This window comes from Coptis chinensis, chromosome 7, assembly GCF_015680905.1.
Source record: "Coptis chinensis isolate HL-2020 chromosome 7, ASM1568090v1, whole genome shotgun sequence".
NCBI classification, from domain to species: Eukaryota; Viridiplantae; Streptophyta; class Magnoliopsida; order Ranunculales; family Ranunculaceae; genus Coptis; species Coptis chinensis.
This window is the reverse complement of record NC_141462.1, coordinates 5,305,290-5,316,308: the sequence shown is the minus strand read 5'-3', so window position 1 is coordinate 5,316,308 and position 11,019 is coordinate 5,305,290. Positions and strand designations below refer to the sequence as shown.

Here is an 11,019-nt window from a genome sequence, read left to right as displayed (position 1 = left end):
TTTGTATTACATGTAGGAGAATGTCTCGACAAATATAGTTTTGTATTATAAGTAGTGTTTATCATAATTATTTTATTATGATTGAGAATGTCTTGCTTCTTCAAGTAGCTTCAATATTATTTTCGCCACATTTGGCATTCTCACAAAACTTGAATGAAACTTATATTATTAAACCTAACAACAAAAAGAAGTCGATAAGTTTTATCAAGGTATGGTGCTTCCTTTTTATAGAGAGTGGTGCAAGAAATTTGAATGAGTGATTAATATAATTTTCATATCTCATAGCTATGCATAGTTGCTAATATTTTTTTAGAATAATTTAATATAAGGGCACCCGTTCGTAGGACGGGTTCGAAAGCTAGTCTAATTTAATAAATTTATAATTATTAAAAAATTAATTAATTATTCCTATCCGTGTTCCCGTGTTGATCTTCAACTGCTCGCCGTATCCGACACCCCGTATCCGTGTCGGACACCGACACGCGTGCCCGTGTCAATATAACCTAGACGAAATCCCATCATGTTTTAAGTTTCTTCAACAATTGGATTGCTTGAAGAATCTCAACTTAATAATTTTAACAATCAGATTGCTTGAAGAATCTCATTCCCATCATGTTCTCATCTAATTACTTAATATCAGGCAAAATAAGTATTTGAAGTTTAGATGTCACAAGGTGGAAGCCCTTCAGGATAACTCCAGCGGAATGCCAACAGAAATCATATTCTCTGCTTAGATCATTACTCTTTCGGTGCGGCATGATCCTCCCTGCGTACCTTCCAAGGGCCATAATAGAATCTCGGCTTCATCATAGGAACTGCTTCTCCTGGGTGCTCTTCCCAGTACTTTTCCTGCTTGATGTCAGAAGCTTAAAATCAAAAGCAGTACTTAAAATACATGAATTTTAGGTCCGATGGCAAATGCTGCTAAAGAAAGAGGACCTAATATTTTCACACGTCTTAAGGCCTGTATTCCCTTAACTATTCTGCATCAATGAAATCCATAACTAATTCACACTTACTATTCATTCTTTGATGAGATAAAGACCACAATTATCTTGTACCATAGGGAAATTCCTGAAGACTAATCTGTGTCCTATCTCCCAGATCATTTTGAACCCGACAAGAATGATTCTTAACATGAATGTTTAATCACATAAAACCTTGAAAGCTTTTTCCAAGACTAAGTGGAATAAGTGAGCGAAAATGAACAACACTCACTGGGGCAGTGAAGAGGGCGAGAAACATACTGTAACAATTAAACCACGACTAGAATTCACATTAAAATAGGACTATGAAGAGCCTTTACTGACTGCATAGAGTAGATAAGTTACAAACAGTTAACAACATGCTATATAGAGATAATCGATGCAAATTTCCACAGGGAATTCAAAAGAGCATCCAACATCTTTCAAAGTTGACCAAATATACATAATTACCTTGTAAAGTTGTTCTGTTATTGCAGCTCCAATGACCCCAGTGTAGAATGCGCTAGCATATAATATGACAAGTGGTGTGAACGTCTGGGGGCGCCTGTAATGTTCGATTGAGTCCCAGAGAAAAGTTTTCTCCCACTTAGTGTGCAGGTATGCTGCATATCTCTTCCACAGATAGGTCGCCATTTCTCCAGGATCTAAGCGTCAAGAACAACTGAAAAGAAAATAAATGCAAGTCTTCAGATTTTAAAATTTCACATATTGTGATTAAGAGATGATAAAAATCCATCACAATAAATGCTTTCAACAGAATCAGGAAAGTACAAAACATAGAGGGAGCATAAACAGGAAATACAACTAGAATACAAAGAATAAGTGTTCGCACTCAGCAGCACAACTCATATGACGATTTTGCAAATTAATTATATAAGAAAAGTTAAACACATAATTTACAAACTTCACAAAAGTGTGATAAAAAGTTTTGAACAGTTAACCTGCCCGGGAAAAAAATCATGGTGCACAGGTTTTACTTTTATAATTGACCATGTATATGAGTGATGTCCATGGCTTCAAAGTTCCTTCAATTCATATTCATGCGGAAGTTAAAACTTTAAATCACAATCACCTTCATCAACAGAAATTATAGATAAAAAAAATCCTTTTTGAGATATGATATGTAGTGGATTTACCCACGTTTTATAGTAAGTCGTTATACAGATATCTTCACTAAGCCTGAATTAGTTACATATTATCTTTGTTATTTGTTTTATTTTATAAAAAACCACTTAGAAGCGCTTGTCATAAAAAAAAATAGATTAAAGCACATGAGTGATACACACAATTAACCCAAAATGGGAAGAAAATTTACCATGAGACCCGGGAAGGTTCAATCTAAGATGTCCTTCTGACATAACCCAGCTTGATCAGAATTTGTACTACATAGTCGGTCAACAAATTTGTAGTAATGAGGTTCTTTGAGCTCATAACCCAACCTAAGCATCTTACATAGAATCAGCAATGCATCATCTCGCAAATTTTTAGATATGAGGCATTTAATCATCTCGTTAAAAGTTTTCTCTAGAGGTATAAAGTTTTTCTCTAACATCCTTGTCAACCAACTCATGCCTTCTCTGGTATTGCCTTGTTTGCAGAACCCCATGATGATATTATCATGAGTAGAAATCCATGGTTCTACATTCCTATGCAACATATCTTTCCACAAATCTAGTGCAGCCTGCATTTCTCCAGTAACACAGAGAGCTCGGATCAATGAATGGTAAGCGGCAGCAGACGGTTGTGACCCAGTGGCAATGAGATCATGGTAAAACTTCATAGCTTTTTTTTTCTGCCTAATCTTGCAAAATCCTTGAATCATAGAATTGTAATTAACTGCATCACGCTTAATTTCCATCTTTGGCATTTCCTCGAACAAGGCACACGCTTCATTCAACTTTCCACCCAAAGAAAAGCTTGCGATCATTGTGTTGTAATTGAACTTATTTTTTCTTAGGCCTCGATCGCTCATTTCCTTCCATAGTTTCCATGCCATATCAAATTGACCAGACTTACAACATCCGTGCATGAAAACATTATATGTATGCTCATTAGGAATAAATCCTTTGCTTAACATCTCAAACCAAAGTTTCTGAGCAAGTGGCATCTGCCTCATCTCACAAAGCCCATCAATCATAGTATTGTACATAACTCTATGAGGAGCATACCCTTTCTCTTTGAGCGCATTGAAGACTCTAAACGCTTCAGCTCCCATTTGATTATTGCAAAGACCATAAATAATTTCCTGGTAAGTAAAAATAGTTGGGGCACAGTTCTTCGCTATCATGAGATGAAGAAGCTCAGATACCTTTCCGTAGTCCCTCACCTTACAAAATCTCGCAATCAACTTACAAAACACAATTCCATGTGGAACAAACCCAGATTCCAAAACTTGTTTAAGTAACTCATAAGCTTCAAAACACTTATTATCTGCACAATATGCTCGAATCAGATACCCAACCGTATCCGCATCCCCACCCAAGCCACATTCCATCATTTCACCATAAAACTTCCAAACAACATCACTCCTCTCCGCCCCAAGACACCCAGACAACATATTATTACACACTCCCAACGATGGAACATACCCAGCCTTTCTCAAATATAAGAAAAACTCAAAACCCTCATCCACATCTCCATCCTCACATAAACAAACTACAAACAACTCTAACGACCCTATATCCGGAACAAAATCCATATCACCAATAAGCATTTTCGCAACCTTAGACGCTTTAGCTTGTACTAATACATCAAAAACCGCATTACAACATCTAGAATCCGGTGTAAATCCATTTCTAGAACAAACCCAACGAAAGAAACGATACGAAAGTAATGCATTGTTTGTAGACTTAATCACTTGTTCGACACAATGTGTAGTGAGTAAAACAGATGGTGGGTAATCACAAAGAAGAGTCTTTTCCCATCTGGGTTGAACTCTAATGGTTTTAGACACTTGTTTAGCTATATCCTTAAAACGTTTATCATCATCATCACGAAAAGTATTATTATTTCCTTCACTTATGGCAGTAGTGAAGTTTCGAGATTTTGGTTGGTTTTGGAATCTTTGGCGAAGGAAAATAAATATCGAGGATGGGGATTTCGCCATGTAATAAACAAAACATTCAATGGAGAACTGAAAGATAAAAAAAAAGTATATAGACAAGTGAGAATTGAGGAACTTACTTTGTGAAATAATGAAGAGATGTGCAACTGGAAAATGAGACTGATGCTGGAAAGTTCAATATAAGAAAATAGAGTGAACCAATATGGTTAGTTTGGACTTGGGGTTTAATTTTGGGCCTCCGAAATAACTGGTGCAGCCCTTCTGGACGGTGGGAAAGGCATGTTTGCTACCGAGCAGGAATTGTTTGATTTCTATGTTGACGTTCTATCTCGTGTTGTTCACTTGTTCCGAGGTAACAACTTCTCTCTGTGCGGTCTTACAGATTTGAGGGCTGGGTTTTGAATAGTCTCTTCAACTTTATGTTATTTACAGTATAATTTTGCTAAATTGATATGCGATAAATTAATTATCACGTTTGAATAATAGTTTTTCTCAATTTTGATTTTGGTTAATGTACTTAATTAATAATTTGGCTAAAATTTGTAAGATAATAAAATTCAAAAGTTTCGTTCTTAGGTTTTATGTGTCGATATACTATATGAATCAATAAAAAATGTATATGAGACTAAAAATATGATGTGTTGTAGGTTGTAAAATAACTTGTGTTTGATTAGTTGAAGTTGATTAAAAAATTTATTACTATATACCAAAGATCATATCACATCACTTTGATTTATATTTTATTCTTGTTTATATATGGAGAAGTGACTCGGGTTCATATTTCGAATGATAGAACAATTTGTTATTTTGAACTAGATTTTTATGTAATATTGGAGGACCCTACACAAAGCATTTTTGAATATTCAAAGGTGTCTATAACTACCCACGTTTTTAAGAAGTGGACAATTTAGTTATTGAGATCTGTAACCATTTTATTTTCTTTTTTACCCTTATATAACTACCAAATTAAATATTTTCGCTAAAAACAATATAATTCAATTATAACCACTTGTTTTGTATTTTTAAATATATATGCACAAATATAAACCACCGACGTAGTAAATTTATTTTAAAATACTAATACATTTTAAAATGTATATGATATGCATTTTAAAATGTATTTTATCCCTTTTATTATTTAGTAGTTCCGATCAACTACTATGAAATGCAATGAGTTGGTTTAGGATTTAGCGTCTAGAAGTTTAGGGTTTAAACTTAGGGTCTAGTTTATAGAGGTTTAGGAATCGGTGTCTTGAGGTTTAAAGTTTATGCACTTAGAGATTAGTGTCTAGAGGTTTTTAGAGTTCAGGCTTAGGGTCTAGTCTATTGGGGTTAAAAGTTTATTCTTAGAGTCTAGTTTATAGAGATTTAGGGTTTAGTGTGTAGAGGTTTAGGGTTTAGGCTTATGGTCTAGTGTCAACAAGTTTAATTTGTGATACACCATATACATTTTAAAATGCAAAGCAGGTGGTTTGTTATAAGTGAATTCTAATATTTTAAAATGAATTGTAAAATATTGAGATCAAAATAACTTAATGAATTTTAAAATGTTGAGTTAAAGTGCAATACTAAATGTTTATTTTCAAATACATTTTAAAATTTATGAAATTTTAAAGATAATGAGAGAGGAAATATAGTTGTTCAATAGATGCAAATAATTAAAAGAGAGTATTTTTGTTTAACACGTGTCAAATTATGGTTTTGGTGTAGAAACTAAAAATATTATGCCTATGATTTTGGAGTCCAAACAATTCTTAACCGACTCTCTTAAACTAATTTTCTGAAATATATTAGACATGAAAAGAGGATCATGTCCTTGATAAACTATACTAGAAAACCGCTATGACAATGCCGTGGTTGTGACCGACATTGGGTTGAATAAATTTAAAAACTTCGAAAGAGATGAAGAAGAAGATGATGGAGAGAGATTTAAAGATGGAGAGTAATTTGTTGATTTGAGAAGAAAGAAAGAAACAGTGATTGGGTAGTTTTGGTGTAATCTATTTGGGTGGAAAAGAGAGAGAAGAAAGTAGAGGAGAAGAAAAGTGAAGAAAGGAGAGGAAAAACTTTTGTGTGAAAAACTTATCGAAAAAAAAAAAACACTAATGAGGGGCAAAATACAATTCCTTATAAAGCCATTAAAATTTTAGGACATCGCCAATGCATGCCCTTAAAATAAAGGGCCACGTCAGCATTTTAGAGGTTAGGATAAAGGACAAACATGATATTGAGGACCTCTAAATGAGTGGTTCTACAATGTGACCTCTAAAGATAAGATTAAAATCATGAGAGACTATCATAACAAGTTCTATTGGACTGGTGGCAGATGTTTGGGTCTTGAGTTAGTTGGGGAGTTGATAGATGGTTCCACCCATTAGAATTTGTAACAATATGTTATTTTGTCAAATCTTCTCTGCCTTTCAAAACTACAGAGCTTAACTCGTAGTTGTAATTTTTTTTGTTAGGAATTTAGTTTCAGTTCCACATTTCCACTGTCCCACCACGGAGCCCCTGAAACACCAGACCAGAACAGCCACACTTGAGAAAAAGGTTTAACCTCCCCTCCCTCTGTGTTGCACCAGAATACCTGACCGTTTTCACATTTGTTGGTGTCATCATTCTGATGCAACTGTCATTTCGATGCAATTGTGTTAGACTTAGGGAGCAATCTACTGAATAGTCTGTTGTATACACTCCTTTTAACAACGATAACATAACAAGAAACAATAAATAACACAAATTAGAAGAAGACAAGTATCGATCATCGCTTCTGAACTAAAAGAAATAAGTCTACAAACAGAACAAAACATAACTAGACCACAATCGCCACTACTGAATTATTTGAGATTTTTTACCGATACCAAGCTGTTGACATGAGTATGATTGCAACATTTTCTTTCACGGAATTCTTTTCCAATCACAATCTTCTTCCAGTGTCTTGTCCCCACATAATACACTAGGATTTCTCCTGTCTCAGTATCATCATCAAAGACAATTACTTCTCCATTATGCAAAATACCCAAAACCCTTAACCAACATACCTTTATATCCGCAGGAATGTGCCAATGCTGTATTGTTTTACCCATACTTCCCTACTAGCATCCTTCAGAATCCAAACATCATTGGGATACCAACCATAAGAGCCGCCAAAGAAAGCTAGGGAACCACATATCTCTCTTAGCGACATGCATTGATAAACCCTCTTAAGATGATTTGGAGGATTCAACAATCGTACTGTTGTTTCATTACCAACATCAAAGGATAATATCGGGTTACCTGCATAAACATTCAAGTATAATGTCCCATCTATTGATACTCGTTCATAATAACTGAAGAAGCTCAATGCTGACTTACAACTTGGTTCTTCGACCCGTGTCCATGATTCTGTCAAACAACCACCTAAGGTTCGTGTGTGAAAGACCCAACATCTAGTTTCGCGATCATAGTGCATATCTACTACTTTGTATTTCTTGGTAGAAGGAACAAACACTAAATTACACCTACTTCTACAATGTATGTAATTCTTACATGGAGGAAGCGATATGATTTTCTTTGTTGTAGGATTCACAACATTAAGAGCATTAGTGCGTAAATCTCTGCACAAAAGTAATCCATTACAAAGAGACACAACACTCCATGACTTCGGATAAGTCATTAGATATTGCGCCTCTCTAGTTTCTAATCCTTTTAAGTTCATGAACCTCAATACCATTTTTCCTTTCTTCATAGGACCGGCTTCTTGGAGAATACCATGTTCGGATCGAAGAGTTTGAGTATGGATGAAAACTGGATTAGATATTATGTTCATCCATTGCTTACACAGATACTTGAACTTTTTCTGGAGTATATCACCAGAAATTCTAGTAAAGATTTCGAAGAAAATCAAACTTTCGTCCAGACCAGAGATGATAAGCTGTCCTGGCTTACCTTCCTGTTCTTCCATAGTAGATAGTTTGGTTTCTTCTCCTCTTAATTTAATCTTATAAATTGATGAGACTTAATAGTTTTTCTTTCTGTCACACTACTGTTTTCTGATATATATATATGTAGAACAACCAAAGGTTTCTATTTTGGTTTCCAAAACAAAATCCCAAACTTGATCGATTTCCGATTAAGTTTTGGTGCACTACACCAGATTGGTTAATAAAAGACAGGTTAAAAGACGCTAACATTAGTGCCGAATCTTTGGACCCGTAACCAGCGCCGTTTATATTACAAAAAGTCTCGTTTATTTTTTTGTTTGAAATACTTAAAAAAGAAAAGCCCAATATAAACAGCCCAAAATGAAATAAAAACCACCGAACTCTTTTTTCTTTTTTCATTTCATTTCTTTTTTTCATTTCTCAGAGGTGATTTACTCAGAGGTGATTTACTCAGAGGCGATTCCACTCTCTTTCGTTGTCCTCAATAAGGTGATTTTTCATTCTCCTCAAATCTAATTAGAAACCCTAGTTTTATCATTATATCATTATATTCTCCTCAAATCGAATTGTTAAATTCATTGATTTTGTTGATTTGAATAATTTTGATTTAGTTATCTTATTTACCTGAATTTTAACATTGATTTGAGAAATATTTTTGAATGAGTGATGCTTTTGTAAATATTTTTGGTATTTTTGAATAATCGATGCCAATGCCAATGACATGGTCGAGGGCCCATTGAAGGGTCTCGTATGAGAATTCCTTAAGCGCATCCATGACAATGACGACAAGTCACATTATTATGAATTTATGGTCCCTAGTTAGCTTAATTTGAGAAGTATCATATATATCCTAGAAACCATATATATGTTTCTCAAACTTAACCTTCTTGTCCATCAATGAGCACAACAACCAAGTAGTGGGACTATTATAATCTTCAAAAAAGCAAAACGAGCCCGGTTTGATGTGTTATTTACTTATTTCACAACAAATCATGTTATGTTGGGCTACTTTATGAATTGGTTTGAAGTTCAGGGTTAAGGAACCCTATTTCTTGTTCCCTATGGTACAGTACTATCAACCTTTGACCATTCAACAATGAGGACACCACATGTGGATGAGGATTTACACGAAACCTAGGCAGGAGTGACATAGTTCCAGGAATATTAATTATAAGAAGCAAGTTTGATGTGTTACCTGAGTGGAAGGCACACATATCATGAGGCCAGGATTCTCTTCCTCTGGTTTAATTGTATCCCTCAACATGTCGTCAAGCCAATGAACTAGCTAGATAACTGATAAGTAGCACAGTTGAGCTCAAACGTTAAAGGCAGTGTACAGGATCTTACACTTAATATGTGACAATGCAGCAGGAATAATGGTGACACTAGCCAGAGAGCATAAACTTCTAGCTATTAGTAAACGCCAGTGGTGGTCTGTGCCTCTCCCCAGTCCCCAGCTTTTGCTTCTGGCTGAAAACAGATCGGAAAATTTCACATCTATATAGGAAAATGTCACATCTATATAAACTTCAAGATCTGTTAGCAATGTCAGCATTTCATATCATGTGATAAAACAATTTGCATTTATTTACAACCACGAGTGAAGAGTAGTACTACAGTACTGACCATTAGTTAGTGCTTGCTTGTATCTGTATGGTAACAAGATATAAGTGATTTTAGATTCAAATTTAAGACATAAATGAAGTATTGAAATCAAAAGAATTATGGTTGAGGAAAGGAGCTAATCTTGTGTTTTTACCTTTGTTATCGAATTTAAGACAACTTATTCGCTAATCTGAAAATGACTTATTTATTTTTGGTTTTTCCAATACCATGTTATTTGTGATAGTGTGATGTTTATGCTTATACATGCTGTGGCTAAGAAACTTCCAACAGTTGACATTGTAATCCGGCAGGCTTGTATTGTGTAAATTAATAGGATAATCAGAATTATTCTTACACTGATACACAATGTCAAAAACTAGCAGACATAACATTCATGCTCTACGAGATTTATTTGTTGATATCGTTGTTGTCCTTTGATATTATTTGTTTATAATTGCATTTATTATGTCCACTTATCTGTTAATTTGAGAGTGTCTGGTCTGTTTCATCTTTTGTATCCTCACTACAACACATCTTTTGTGTTCTCAATAGGCACGCAGGAATAAATCTCACAAACCAAAGCCATTTCTGTGTGAAAGGAATGGCTTTATTACCACCACACAAAGATTGGATGTCAGCACCATTGAATAGCGATGAATACTTGGATGGACTTGAATCCTTTTTAAAGTTCATGACCGATAGATTAGGAAAAGGAACTTGGTGCTCTTGTCCATGTGTGAGGTGTCGTAATGTGAGTGGAAGGGTTGATCCGAAAATAGTGGTCGACCATTTAATTCAGATTGGAATAGACCCATCCTATACGACATGGTATTTTCATGGGGAATCATTTGAAGAAGATGCAATCAATGTTGAGATCGTTGGTCCTTCCTCCCATAGCCAATATGAAGATGGCTATTCTCGAGACATTGATTTAGTTAGTGAAGAGTTAGGATATGTTCATCTTGATGGTTTGGATGAGTTCATGGATGGGAGTACTTGGATGAAGATCGAAATGTAGATGAGATGAGCTTGGACGATGATTCAAATTCTCATAATGAGTACCAATCGTCATCAAAATCCAAATGATATAGGGAAGGAAACGAAGTTTAACAATTTATGGGAGGATGTGAAGAGGCCTATTTATTCATCTTGTAGGAACAATCAAACGAAGTTATCTCAGAATAGATTGAAATTTGGTTAACCTTAAGACGAAACATCACCGTCGGACAACCGTTTCACCGATCTATTGAACACTCTAAGAGGAATTCTCCCTCAAGATAATACCTTACCGGTCAAGACATAATGGCCAAAGAATTGATCAAGTCCTTAGGTATGGAGTATGAGACGATAGATGCTTGTCCAAATGACTCCATATTATATTGGAAAGATGATGAAAGTCTACAATGTTGTCCAAAATGTGGTGTAAGTAGATGGAAGAATG

The 11,019-nt window shown here is 35.0% G+C and overlaps 1 protein-coding gene across 2 annotated transcripts; it reads right to left on the bottom strand.

Annotated features, from left to right (window-relative positions):
* Nucleotides 1–509: 509 nt before the first annotated feature.
* Nucleotides 510–4,428, bottom strand: EMB2752 (embryo defective 2752). Of its 2 annotated transcripts, none has more exons than XM_086573312.1 (3): nucleotides 4,170–4,428; nucleotides 1,437–1,647; nucleotides 510–849 (listed from the first exon to the last, which is right to left on the bottom strand). In XM_086573312.1, the coding sequence occupies exons 2-3, from the start codon at nucleotides 1,617–1,619 to the stop codon at nucleotides 739–741; spliced, it is 294 nt and encodes a 97-aa protein (XP_086429438.1). In that variant the 5' UTR covers nucleotides 1,620–1,647; nucleotides 4,170–4,428; the 3' UTR covers nucleotides 510–738. The 2 variants fall into 2 exon arrangements, with proteins under 2 accessions (XP_086429438.1, XP_086429439.1); XM_086573313.1 differs by lacking the exon at nucleotides 4,170–4,428 and adding an exon at nucleotides 2,302–4,052.
* Between the last annotated feature and the right edge of the window lie 6,591 nt (nucleotides 4,429–11,019).